Source organism: Hemiscyllium ocellatum, chromosome 26 (assembly GCF_020745735.1).
Source record: "Hemiscyllium ocellatum isolate sHemOce1 chromosome 26, sHemOce1.pat.X.cur, whole genome shotgun sequence".
NCBI classification, from domain to species: Eukaryota; Metazoa; Chordata; class Chondrichthyes; order Orectolobiformes; family Hemiscylliidae; genus Hemiscyllium; species Hemiscyllium ocellatum.
The window spans coordinates 47,534,375-47,549,154 of record NC_083426.1 but is presented as its reverse complement, the minus strand read 5'-3'; the positions used below and the strand labels follow the sequence as shown (position 1 = coordinate 47,549,154).

The window sequence follows — 14,780 nt, the reverse complement described above, 5'->3', positions numbered from 1 at the left end:
GTTCTATAAAATTATGAATAGCCAAGTTCATGAAATAAATAATTTATGGAAAAATATTTTTATAAAAATAGTTCAGCCTTTAAATTCTCAGTTAATTCAACCCTATCTCACTTACAGAATATTCATTTACAAAGGCTACCCGTGTAACAGATCTGCCTGTAATTTCCAATCACCACTCCCACTAAACTGTACACTATGCAAATATTAAACTGACTAGAGTATCAGCTGATGGAGCTCATATTACCATACTCTGATCAATGAAAATGTCCCCTTCTGAGATTTCTGAGCAGATGGACTTTTAGCCTAGCAGTCACTTGCTACAAAACAACACCCTAGTTTCTGTAACCTGCACTTCCTGCCACTGACTACCCTCTCCTGGTATACAACAGTTTCCACCTTTGTTCCCAGCTGATCAAAGTTCATTAATTGATAAAAAGGTTCTTTGAGTTTTACAATTTAGTGGAATCTGACCCAGGCCTATCTTCCAGGAATATCAGACTTCTGTCTATTTCGGCATGGTATTGGTTCAGTGCCAGTAATCAATGAAATATACCTTAGTCAGTCATGTTCAGATGCATAAAGCAGCTGATGGATACATTCTTCTTTTGTGTTGAGGAGGTCATATCATTTTCAGTGGATGCAGTCTGGTAATTTGAGAGAACTTTGGTCTTCAGCTGAGAGTTGAGCTTTCCAGGAATGTAAGAGACTGTAGAAGGAGCAATCAAATCAGAAGTAAAAAAAAAGCAATAGGGTAATTATGTTTTGGGGGGTGGGGGGGTGGTGTGGGGGAGGTTCCAGTTTCCCAACATGAACTGGGGTAGTCATAGTGTGAAAAGTTTAGAGGAAGCAGAATTCTTAACATGCATCCAGGAGAATAATTTAAACCAGTACGGAGAAGGCCTGACAAGAGAGGGGAAGTCCTGGACTTAAATGTAAGCAATGAGGTTTTAGGCAAGTGACTGAAGTATTATTGGGGGGAGCATTTTACAGACAGTGGTCACAGCTCCATTAAATTCAAGATTGTAGACAAAAGGACAGGATAGACCTGAAATCTTAAGTTCTAAACTAGGGGTAGGTAGATTTTAATAAGATCAGACATGATTTGGTCTGGGTGGACTGTGGGCAGAGATGTGCAGATACATCTATGTCACACCAATAGGTGCATTCAAGAAAGAAATGTTCTAGTACAGAGAAAGGGTGGGAACAACACAACTAGTGTACCTTGGAGTCGAAGGATTTACAGGATTGGATAAAGAGAAATTAGGAGATGTATGCCAGACACTGAGGGCTCAAAGCAGCAAAAGCCAAAGAGGAGTATAGAAGGTGTAAGAGGGAACTTAAAAAGATTAGGAGAGCAAAAAGAGACATGAAAGGATAATGACAGGTAAATTAAAAGAAACGTCTAAGTTATTTTGCAGGTGTACAGTAAGAGTAAGAAGATAACTAGGGAAGGAGAAGGAGATTTAGAGGGGATATTTTCCAGGATTTTTTTTCCCCCAGAGGATGATAGGAATCTGAAACTCACTGCCTAAAAGGCTGGATAAAGACAGAAACTCTCATAATGTTTAAGAAGTATTTAGATCGGCATTGCGATGCCAAGACTATAGACCAAGTGCTGGAATAGTAAGATGCTTGATTTTGTTCATACGTGGACTTGATGAGCCAAAGGGCTGCTTTTTTTTGTGCTGTAGACCTCTAACACTTGGTCACTACATTGCACTCCAGTTGTCATCAAAGAAGAGGTGATGTTTTATGGCATACTTTGCTGTAATGTAAGGTGGTGCAACAGATGTGGGACCTGACAACTTTCCAGCAATAGTACTGAAGAATTGTGTTCCAAAAGTATCTGAACTCCTAACCAAGCTGTTCTAGTGAAATTACAACATTGGCATTTATCCAGTCCAAAAAGATTTGCCTAAGTTACCTTCTGTCCACCAAAAGCAGGGCACATTAACCCAGCCAATTATACCCATCAGCCTGCTCTCCTCCATTATCAATGTGGTGGAAGGTGCCGAAGACAGTTCTGTTAAACGGCACTTCATCAGAAATAATCTGCTCACTGATGCCTAGTGAGCAGTTGGGGGGTTTCAGGTTATAGGGACTCCTAAATTGGGAATATATGTTAGGCATTCCAAATTTAGCTGTTGATTGGATGCTGTTTTATGAATGTATTGAACAAATTACAAATGAACAAACAGAATGTAGCAATGAGCTTGTAGTTTGTTAAAGTTGGGCAACAGGTTTCCGTTAGCAACAGCAGTGAACCAGAGATCGTTATTGTTGCAGTAATTGTATTTAATAAGTGATTGAACAGTAATTGAATAAATGAATAATTGATTTTCTGCTGGGATCTGAGTAAATTTTGCAGTCTTAAAGGAACAAGTCAGTTCAACCACATATTTACCACACTTTATTCAACCCAGTCATTTCCTCTTTGAGGAATTAGGTAAGGTAGTTCCTTGCTGATTTAACTTTACACATTACAGGTAGACAACCCTTTATCTGAAAATCTGAAAAGCTTCAAAGTCCGAAGGTTTTTTTGTGAAGTTTTTTTCTCATTAACAAGGTTGTTTGGTGTGCAAACAATGAACCCAACTCCACACCCACTTGATGTGTGTCACTCAAATGTGACATGGATGGGGGGGGCAGCACTGGAAGGCCTTAATTTTGTCTCAAGGCAGTTTTACTGAGTGAGTCTACTCCTCCAATAAGATTTTTTTTAAAAATTCACCATCAAACTGTCACTTAGTCTGAAATTTGAAAAATTCTGAAGTCCAAAAACCAGCTGGTCCCCAGCATTTTGTGCACCTGCACTACCATATTGTTGTCAAATTACTCATCTTCCCATTTACATTTTCATTGAAGTTGTCCTGTTAAAGGAATAATTGTGCCACTACCCATTCTTGCAGTCTGACTTGAGCCAGGATTTACTGATTGCCAGGCGATCTTTATTCCAGAGTATATGGGAGTTGCCAATGGGGAGTCTGTGGAATCAGTCAGACTCGGAAGAAATTGCCTTGGAAATTGAAGATTCCAATGGACATTTCCTCACCACCTGGAACCTTCAGTCTCATTCAAATCAGGAAAATTCAGAGGGTGCCAATGCAATAAAGTAAATAGTTACTGAGAAAAAGTTAGGTTATTAAATGCATGGTTTGTCAGGAGTTCAACTGTTCAACAGGCCCCATATTTTCTTGCCACACATTCCCAACTACACCTCTTCTCGGCCTTCTACACCCTCCAGACCTCGACCTGACTCACCCCCTCCCTCCACCACCACCAAACTTTCCATTCTGACTGACCCCTTCTTGTCCCTCCAGACTGAGTCCTCCAAACCAACTCTCCCTGTCCCCATCAAACTCTTCTTTCTCCCGCATGTCTGACCTAACTTAAACACTGCATCACTTACCTGGGCTCTTTGACCCCGGCACCTTTTCTACTTGGCATTCTATGCTCCTGCACCATACCCCTTACTCATTTACATCCAGCCCCTCTTTGTCATGTTACCATCTGGTACTATCACCTTGCTATCTGACATCCTACATCCCAGCATAATAACATCACAGTTAATCTTGTGTCCTTATGGTTTGAAAGCTGCTTTCAAAATGTCTGTCAGGACCTGAAAATTTCAAAATATGACAGCTGACTACAGTGAAAAGGGAATGGGGTTTGCCATCTCCAACAGTTTTATACTTTGAAAGAACCATCAGAATGGACATATGGCTTCGCATTTCCAAGGGGACCTGGGTGGCATCTCCTCAGAAATACAGCTCTCCCTTCTTTTGTTTCAAAAACAGGACCAAAGTAGCAATCTTTCTGAGGTAGTCTGTCCTCAGAACATGCAGCCCTTTTGATTTAGTATGTTTAGGGAAATGAACAATACTGTACTCAAGTTAATGTAATGTGTTTGTTAATTAATATTTTCCCAATTTAGTTGCAGCATAAGCATAATGTGCATGAATATGTTTTAATTTTAAACTAGTACAGAAGCATGCAGTTCTAAAGCATGAAGAATTAGGAAGAACATATTCAGATTAATGAATATTAATCAGTCCAACCTCATCCAGCTAATCATTGGTACTTTTCAATTCCGGTTCAATTGAAATAAGTTTGCCAGACAGCATTATATATTCTTTTCTCATTTGATTTTTGTAGCATCAAGGCCTCTTGGAGTTCCCTCTGCCAGCCTGTTGGAAGCAGATAGTGAGACATTTACATGCCAGTGGTAAGTGACCTTTGAGCCAACTCAGACATTTTTTTTGAAAAATCACTGTATTTTTTTCCTGTGAGAAATGTAATCTTGTCAGTGTAATTTTCACATCTTTCATGTGAAATTCTGATTGAAAACATTTGTGATTTATGTTAAAGAATGAAATAAATTAATTGAAAGAGATGAGGTAAAATGATATGTAAATAGAAATGATTTTTGAAACAATGGTTAGCTCAAATTCTTGGTTTGGTATTCTTGTATTTGGAGTCCAATTCTTAATACATGTATCATTAGAATTCCGACAGTGGAGAAAGAGGCCAAGACGTAAGTTATAGGTTCATTAGTGCAGAATGATTACGCGATCTAGTTTTGATTTCAACTCTACTTGTGCCGGAAAGTTGTGGATTCAAATTATAGGGTCATAGAGTTCTACAGCATGAGAACAGACCTTTCGGTCCAACTCATTTATGTCGACTAGATAACCTAAATTAATTTAATCCCATTTGCCAGTATTTGGCCCACATTCCTCTTAAACTCCTCTTATTGATGTTACAACATGAATTGCAACATTTAAAAGGCATCTGGATGGGATTGAATAAACAGGGTTTAGAGGGATCTGGGCCAGATGCTGGCAAATGGGTCCAGAACCGTTTAGGATATCTAGTCAGCATGGCCGAGTTGAACAATAAGGTCTGTTTCCATGCTGTACAACTCTGTCTCTGAGTTTCCAAACACACAACAATGCCATCATTGTGACTGCCTATTTAGGTTCCAGTCGGGAACATCTTTATTTCCTGGTAGTGGTTGACAAAGCATTTGCTTGCTGTACTTCTCCGATATTGGTATCTGATTTCATGTGAGTAGGCTGAGAGAACCAGTGCCGATCTCTGCAGACCATTTTCTGGATTCCCACATATGGGCCAGAAATTGAGGTTAGCAGACCGTGGTCTGTCAACAGCACGAAGTGCCTGCCATAAAGGAAATGGGTGAACTTCTAAACACAGAACATAAAAGGCAATCCTTTGTTCACTTGGGAATACTTCTGTTCTATCTTTGTTAATGTGCATTTGGTAAGACAAATCAAGGCAGAATTTACGCAATTGATGGTAGGGCCCTGGGGAATGTGGTTGAACAGAGATCCAGGAGTTCAGGTAGAAAGTTCCTTGGAAGTGACATCGCAAGTAGACAAGATGCTGAAGAAGACATTTGGCATACTTGTCTTCATTAGCCAGAGCATGGAGTATAGGAATTGAGACATCACATTGCGACTTTGTAGGGCATTGGTGAAGCCACTTTTGCATGCATTTCTGGTTGCCCAGCTATTGGAAGGATGTTATTAAATTGGAAAGAATGCAGAGAACATTTACAAGGACGTTACTGCAATTGGTCAGTTTAAGTTATAAGAGGAGGCTGAAAAGAATGGGACATTTTCCCCTGGACTGTAGGAGGTTGAGGAATGACCTTATAGAGGTTTATTAAATCGTGAAGAGCATAGAAAAGGTGAAGAGTGACGGTCTTCTCCTTAGGGTAGGTGAGTCCAAAACTAGAGGGCATAGGTTTAAGGAGCGAGGGGAAAGATTTAAAAGGACTTGAGTGGCAACTCTTTCATGGCATATACATGGAATGAACTGCCAGAGGAATTGGTAGATGTGCGTACAGTCATTTGGACAGGTACATGAATAGGAAAAGTTCAGAGGAATATGGGCCAAATGCAGAAAATGAAACTAGTTTAGGTTGGGTAACCTGGTCAGCGTGGGCGAGTTGGATTGAAGGGTCCTTTTCTGTGTTGTATGACTTCATTACCTCTTTAACTTAAGCAGACGGTGTCACTGCTGCTGAAATTCATGTGTTTATTGCATCTGTACTTGACTGTTTTAACAGACTCTTGGCCAGCTTCCCAAGTTGTTCTCTTTGTGAAATTGAGGTGATCCAAAATTCCTGCGATAGTTTCATTTATTGCTTGTTTGATGGACCTTAATTGATTATTGGTTAAATAATCTTTATTTTCATGGCCTTCTCCATCTTTGTAATCTCCCTAAGTCATATAACTTTCTGGAACATTTGTCTTCAAATTCTAGTATTTTGGGAATTCCCAATTTTAATTGTTCTCCCTTTGGTGGTCATGTTTACAGCTCTCGAGGCACTTAGCTTTGGAAGCCTTTCCCAAAGTCCCTTTACCACTTTTCCTTTCTTTCTTCCTTTAAGGTGCCCTTCATCTACTCATGACCTTGTTTAATAATTTTCTGTGATATAGCTTGGAATATTTTATTACATTGATGGTACTTTATAAATTCAAAATGTTAATCTGATCCATTGGCTGTGGGAGCACTATCTATAAGCATGGTGTGTTTACTGTTTATCATGATTTTTTTTTAAATCACTTGGGGGGGGGGGCATGGCTATTGATGGACGGACCAATATTTGTTGCTTTTGCCTAGTTGTTCTGGAGAAGGTAGGTGGTGGTGAACTGCACACTTGAACAACTGCTTTAGTTAGACCTGCAATGCCGTTAGGGATGGAATTCCAGGAAATTGTTGCAATGACACTGTAAGCATGGCAATGTATTTCCAAGTCCGTCTGGTAAGTGGCTTGGAGAAGAGCTGGCAGGTGGTGGTGTTCCAATGTATCTGATGACTTTATGCTTCTAGATGGTATTTGTCAAGGGTTTGAAAGGTGATATCTAAGGATCTTTGGTGAAGTTCGGCATTTCGTTGCATTGCATAAATGGTATGCACTTCTAACAGGCATCAGTGGAGGAGAGAACAAATGGTGCCACATCCACAAATAATCAGGCGGCTGCTTTGTCCTGGATAACGTTCCTTGAGTGTAGTTGCAGTTGCACTCATACAGTCAAGTGGGGAGTATTCCATCGCACTCCTAACTTCTGGATAAGCTTTAGGGAGTCAGAAAATCAGTTCTTTGCTGTAATTATCCGAGCCTCTGACATGCTTTTGCAGCCACGGTGTTTATGTGGCAAGTCCAGTTCAGTTTCTGGTCAGTGGTAACTCTGAGAACCTTGATAGTGGAGGAGTCAGTGAGGATAACACCATTGAATGTCAAGAGGATTGTCTCTTCATGGAGATGGTAATTCTTTGTCTCTGGTGCAAATGTTACTTGCCACTTTTTGACCCAACTAGATGTCTTGCTGCGTTTGGATGCAGACTGTTTCTGTGTCTGAGTCATTGTGCAGCCATCAGCAAATGTCCTGACTTATGAGGGAGGGCAGGTGATTGATGAAGCAGCTGTAGTTGGTTGAATCTAGGACACTAGTCTAAGGAACTCCAGACATGTCCTGGAGCTGGGAGGCTGACTTTCAGCAGTCGCAGCCATCTGCCTGTATGCTAGGAATGATTCCAACCAGCAGAGAGAATGCTGATTTATCAGCAGAAGCAGGACATTGGATACTAATCAGGCTATTTTATTGGTCATGTTTGGCTTAATGTCACAATACTTCACCAGTCCAGAGTTTGTGTCGTAAACTTCAAAAATCATTGTGCTGTCACCTTTAGTGTGTCTATGTTTCTGATGGGACAGAACACAGTATGGAATAATGTTGAATTGTAAAATTGGCTGACAGATATGATGCTGAGAATATAATATCAGATTCCTGTTTGAGCCATCTGTGGGCCAGAAGTGGCATAAATCTCCCAAAGGTAACTGAGGGTATCATTTCCAATTAGAGTGTGGCTTTTCCTGGGGCAATGTTGGGTGGTCCACTCTGTTTTATTATTGTTCCTCATAGTAGTTTGATAGAACTAAGTGAATCCTTCATCTATATCAGAGGATATTTGAGATTCAGTTACGTAAGTGTATATCCAGAGTCACATTGGCCAGACCAGATAAGGTTTGCTGATTTCTTTCCTGAAGGACAATAAAGAACTCGATGCATTTTTATGACATGCTAATTTTATGGTTGCTGTTTCTGCTTATAGCTTTCCATTCCAGATTCTCTGTATTGATATTCATATATAATGCTTCTGCCAATGTTTAACATTCTCTCCATCCCTAAATGTACAACCCACCTCATCACAGCTTTCCTTACATTGGTATTATCTGCAAACTTCATAATGTCACTCCTAATGTATGGATGTAGCTTGTGCAAAAAATTTAGAGTATTAGAATAAAAACAAAATCTTGTTTGATAGGAGTCAAACAGTCCGCTCTAGACCCCCCGACTTTCTTTACCACATTCGTGGAAAAATATACGGTAGAGGGTTATGATAAATATAAATGAAGAAAAATAGGAGAAAACTAAGTAGAAAATAAATGTCCGGGTTGGGCTGAATAATTTGTTTTGTGCTTTATATCCTATGTAATTATACAACAGATGTCAAACCAATGCTGAGAACAATGGTATAGCTCTTGTGAAGCTTTCAAATATTGAACAGTGATCATTTACCCAAAATCATTTTTTACATCCATGTATTTTTAACACAGCACATGTTGAAACTTGAAACATTAGATTTTCACAAAACATTCAATATAAACTTGCTGCATCCACCAAATTCCTTTTATTCAAATAACTTAGATGAACAATTACAAACACAGGTTGCGTTGGGCAAATTACAGTTAAGTTAATGTTGGTTTGTAGATTCCTAGATTTTGACTGTAACTGACTAAACAACTTTGTCTTTCTACTGACCTGATCCTGTCTATTTTATTGAGTACTTATCAGTCCCTTAGTTATTTAAGGAGAATTGAAAAATTGTGGCCAACTTGAACTGTTTAACTGCTTAGGGAAAATGCTATCTTCAAGTTCTGTTCATTTTCTCTGCATTACCTGTCTCATAATTCTTCATTATCCTCCTCTGGTATTCCCTTGCAGTTTTAAAAAAAAAATCATTTTAATGTCCGCATCACTTCTTTGTCCTCTACGTAGCTTCAGTTTTCATTGCTGAGCAGCCCCCCCTCTTTTAGATTAGATTACTTAGTGTGGAAACAGGCCCTTCGGCCCAACAAGTCCACACTGACCCTCCGAAGCACAACCCACCCATACCGCTACATTTACCCCTTACCTAACACTACGGGCAATTTAGCATGGCCAATTCACCTGACCCGCACATCTTTGGAATGTGGGAGAAACCGGAGCACCCGGAGGAAACCCCCGCAGACACGGGGAGAACGGGCAAACTCCACACAGTCAGTCACCTGAGGTGGGAATTGAACCCGGGTCTCTGGCGCTGTGAGGCAGCAGTGCTAACCACTGTGCCACCCACAATATTATTATTAATATTAATAATCTTTCAATATTATTAGATTTTAGGTATTTCTAAAAGAAGTCCTTGCTACTTTACCAGCCCTTTTTTTTTGTAATTTCCTTTAGCCTTACAAAATTTATTTTTTTTAAAATTTAAAACTCATCTTAAACACTGTTACCCAATTACTGCATAAAAAGCAAAAATACACAGAGTTAGGAAAGCATGACCAGAATTTAACTTGTCAAAACCTTGTCATTTTGTTTTAATGTTACAAGTTAACACCGGCAAGATTATTATTTTCAACAAAATATAGCCATTGTTATGGTTAAAAACTGGAAGAACTCCAGATGCTGTAAATCAAAAACAAAAACAGAAATTGTGGAAAGGCTGATCAAGTCTGGCAGCATCTGTGAAGAAAACTAAGAGTAAACGTTTCAGGTCTGATCCTTTATCAGAATTCCTCAGAGGGAGGGTCACTGGATCCGAAACATTAACTCTGATTATTCTTCACAGGTGCTGCCAGACCTGCTGAACTTTTCCAGCAGTTTGTTTTAGTGATCATTGTTGTGTTTTTTTTTTATTACTGTCTGTTTGCAGCGCTGCCCACTGTCTCAGGTACAACTTCAATTTTGGTCCTATAATTTATTTTTGCCATTTGCTGTAAAACATGTCGGAAGCCACCTTGTCATTGATTTTCTTTACTGAATCTATGACCCCAGTGTGAATGAGACACTTGGGTAAAGGTGGCAAATGGCTATTTGATTAACCTCATCTGACTGTAAATTTCGTGTAGTGCAGGGGATTATGAAATCATGCCAGATATAAATTCTAAGCTGTCTGTGATGAACGTCTTCCATAATGCTTAGATAAGTTGGAGTACTTTGTTGTGAGAAAATACATTTTTCTCCTGTTTTAGGTTGAATGCCAACTTTGAAGAAAGTGCAGATAGTTCAATCTACCGAGTAGACCTATACTCTGAGTACCTGTCCCTGTGCAGCAAACTTGGGAGCAGTGGTATTCTAACATCTACAGGGTTCACCAAATGTCTCCGGTGAGTTGTATGTTAACTAGCAATGCTCAAATTAATCACTGCTATATTTTTTTTTATTGTTTCGTCTCATTTAAAATATCAAAACAATTGATGTTAGCTGTTAATTTTGTTAGTGAATTATGTAAAACTGATGGGTTTAAACTGGAAGAATGATGCTTCCATCCACTTTCACTGCTGCCTTCTGTACCCAGAATGATACCTGTGGTGCTGTTTTGAACCAATTTTTAAAATCAAAATGCCAGTATGATGCCTTCTACAATCAATTGAGGATCATCATCGAAATTTTTAATCTTTCTCATTTTTCTATTTATTTTTATTTTAACCTTTGTCAAAATGAAAAGCTTTGTAAGAAATCCTGATCTGATTGATCAGTTAGGTACTCAGTAATTTATTAGGAAAGCTTAACTTGCATCAAATGGTCACTTATAAAGGATGTTGCCTCTGGTTGAAAAGTCTGGATTTTCTTTTACTCTTCAATCTATTAGGAGATATTATTTCACACCTCTGGAGCGTGTGGGAATTGATCCTGGGTCAGAGGTAGGGACTCTACCAAAGTGCCACAAGAAGCCTTGATTGAAGATTCTACTCTTACAATTTGCAGCCTGATTTGATTTGAATTAGTTAAACACAGAAGTTATAACTGGTCTCTGTGGCTTGAGCAAATTACCTAAAGTTCTCTCTTCTGTTTAAGACAATAAATTAATGCTGAAAAGGGTTTGTGTGTGGATGGCAGGTGACAATTGACCCCAGCTTTGACAGTCTAAAAGTTAAGTCTGGCTACCAACACTTACTAGCCATGCTTTTTGTCACAATAATGTTATGAATGTTTAGTGCTTTTATTGTTTGCCAGTATAAAATTCATGCTGGTAAAGAAATTATAATTGGAATGTATTGCAGTGAACGTTTCCAAACAGTAATTGAAATTAATGAAAAATATTCATATCCACGATGCATGCTATAATTGTTAAATTTCTGGCTTAAGAAAAATACTTTTGGAGCATTTACACTTCGATGTTTTGAGCCAGTTTTCAATTCTTGTATTGGCAATTATTTCAATGCATGCATCTCAGTTTAAATTTATCTTGAAGTGTGGTGAGCTATATGTAATGTATAAATTCATTACTGGAGGATGCAGACTCATTCAGCTTTTCAGTTATATTCCCAAGCTTGAATACAGTAGAGGCTGAATGCACATTCCCTGCAATGAATAGGAGGTAAAATTGATCAGCATGTTTACATTTTGAGAAAGAAGCAGTACTGGGATTTGTTCAGGATATGAAGTCGGGAAAGTGGATTATTTTTGGGAAGATTTTCAGGGGCAGCAATCATAAAATCAGATTTGTTTAATATTGAAGGTGACTAGGTACATTCAAGTATGCAACTACTTCACTGAAAGAAGGCTAACTTTTCAGTTGAAAACAATTCTGATACAACTGGATTTTAATTGAAAATTAGAAGGATGTTAATTGAGCAACAGTAACATGAATATTCAAAGGATATAATTTTGAGTGCATGTTCCCATAAGGAAAGTTGCCGAAAATTTCAGTAGCCCTGATAGCTTCACAATTTAAGATACAAAAAAATTTATGATTTTGTATGGTTTATAATGTGGGCTAATAGAAAGCTGAGTATAGAAAACATAGAGATCAAAATAAGGAATAATTGGAGCCAGAAAAAAAAGCATCTAATGTAAAAGGAGAACTTAATATTTTTGTAAACAAATAATTAGATATAGAGTTGTCAAATAAAACATAAGCTGGCCGAATCCTCTTCATGACTGAAGATATATGCAATATTGCAGTGAAAGAGGAGACAGTAGTATAATATACGAAGGTATAAATAAATAGAGCGGCAATCCTCAAGCAGAAATGTCCCGTGTCCAGATGGGAACTATTCAATTAAGGGAAGTAAAGGATGAGTATTCCAGGTGCTGTCTTTGCACAATCTTCCAGTCCAACCTTAGATATGGAATTGATACCGTAGGACTGGAGGAAGGTAAATGTTATGCCCCTGATTTAAAAAGAAAGAGAATGAACTCAGCAATGATCACTGCTGTCAGCTATTGGATAAAAGGAGACTAAATTTAGAGATAGTAACTTCTACAAATGAGTTGTCATTTGGAAAAGTACAGCCAATAAACAAAATTCAACAAAGATTTCATGTAATTTCATTTTAAGGGAAAGGTAATTGAGAGCCTTGAAGATTGGGATAAATTCAGGCAGACTAAAAAGATGATAAAGGGATGAAGAAAATTACAAGGACAAACTAGCAAAGAATGTAAAATTTGATAATAGCTTATTTAAATATATAAAAAGGAAGAGAGGTCAAAGCCTCTGTAAATTTGGACAGATAATCATTGGGATCAAGGAAATGGCAGAAGAGTTGACTAGATATTTTGCATCAATCATTATGGCGGAAGATGCTTCAAACACACTTGCCTTTATTAGCTGAGAAATAGAATTTAAGGAGAGGGAGGATATGCTATAATTGTATAAAAATGTCGCTTGGCCACACCTAGACTATTGAATGCACTTCAGCAATCCATATTTTAGGAGTATTGTGATTGCAGTGGTGAGGATGCAGAGGAAATTTACCAAGATGTTGCTTGGGATTGGAAGTTTTAGTTATGAAGAGAGATTGGATAGACTCGGGTTGGTTTCCTTGGAGCAGAGGAGACTGAGATGTCTATGTGATTGAGATGTATAAAATTATGAGGGACATAGACAGGGTAGAAAGGAAGTAACTTTCCCTTTGGTAGATTGGCAAATAGAAAATTTGGGATTGTTCATTTTGGATGGGAGAACAAAAGGACAGCATTATTTAAATGGATAAACTTCAGAAAGCAACACAAAAGGATTTGGGGGTACTTAATACAGGAAACATAACTAGCACGCAGGTAGTCAGGAAGGCCAATGGAATGTTAGTCTTTATTTACGGGGGGTTGAGAATAAGAATGGGGAAGTCTTACTGTAAATGTACACGGTACTGATGAGAACACATCTGGACTATGAACAATTTTCATCCCCTGACTTGAACATATTTCTTCATTGCAAGCAGTTCAGACAAGGTTCAGTGCAATGATCCCTGGTATAGAGAGATTGTCTTCAGAGCAAAGACCAAACAGATTGAGACTCTATTCGCTAGAGTTTAGGAAGATAAGAAGCGCTAATTGAAGACAGGGGGATGAATTTCTTCTCTGGTTGTGAGCCTTTGGAACTTGGAAAGTGGCTGAAAGGACCAAAAGTCCTACTCATGGTTCTGTTTTTTTAATAGGTTTATTGTGGACTGTTGTTGAAGGTATCTCAGCTAGTTTTGTGTATACAAAATTTCAAAAGGCAACTTTCAATTCCATACCAAATGATAAACTGGTTATCAGATTTAAATCCCTTAAGAATAAAGGGATAGTGACCAATGATCCTTTTAAGCTGCATAGACGCGCAGTCACCCTGAAGGTCTGCACATGCTGATTTGTGTGCTGATGCATTCACTTCCAGTTCTCAGTTGCTGCGACACAGTAGACCTCCAAGGTGAACGCAGTGGCTGAAAAATTTTGAAGGGACACAGATAATGATTGCACAGCATTTGTATCCAGTTAATTTTCAGATTGAAGGGATGAGACACAGAAGTAGAGGTAGGTTAATCGGCTCACCATGTTTGCTCTGCCATTCCGTGAGATCATGACTGATCTGATGATCCTTAACTCTCCTTTTCTGCCTTTTCTCCATCGCCATTGATTCCTTTACTCATTAAAAGTCTGCCTATATCATCGTGGATATACTTAACAACTCAGCCTTGACAGCCCACTGTGGTTAAGAATTCTACAGATTCACTTATTCTCTGAGAGAAGAAATTCTTCTTCATCTCTCTCTTCAATGGGCGATCCTTTATTCTGGGATTATGCCCCTGGTCCTAGATTACCTCACAAGGAGAACCAACCTTTCTGCATCTACCCTATCAGGTGCCCAAAGAGTCTTGAAGTTTTCAATATACGCTTCTTATTTTTCTGAATTTCTTTTCATTCACTCATGGGACATGGGGGTGGGCGGTCACTGGTTGGTCAGTGTTTATTGCCTGTTCCTAGTTGCCTTTGTGAAGATTGTAGTGAGCTGCCTTATTGACTGCTGTAATCCATGTGCTATAGATAGACTCTCAGTGCAATTAAGGTGGAAGTTCCAGGATTTTGACCCATTGACAGTGAAAGAACAGCGACATATTGCCAAGTCAGGAGGGTGAGTGGATTGGAGGTGAACGTGAAGGTGGTGATGTTCCTATGTACCTGCTGCCCTTGTTCTTCTTGTTAGAAGTAATCATGAGTTCAGAA

The 14,780-nt window shown here is 38.7% G+C and overlaps 1 protein-coding gene across 1 annotated transcript in view; it reads left to right on the top strand.

Annotated features, from left to right (window-relative positions):
* LOC132828454 (AT-rich interactive domain-containing protein 2-like) overlaps positions 1–14,780 on the top strand; it is a 270,232-nt gene that overhangs the window by 219,600 nt on the left and 35,852 nt on the right. Inside the window, exons 12-13 of the mRNA XM_060845591.1 lie at positions 4,156–4,225; positions 10,325–10,459. Of these exons, the coding sequence (XP_060701574.1) occupies positions 4,156–4,225; positions 10,325–10,459 (205 nt within the window). The remainder of the gene's footprint in view (positions 1–4,155; positions 4,226–10,324; positions 10,460–14,780) is intronic.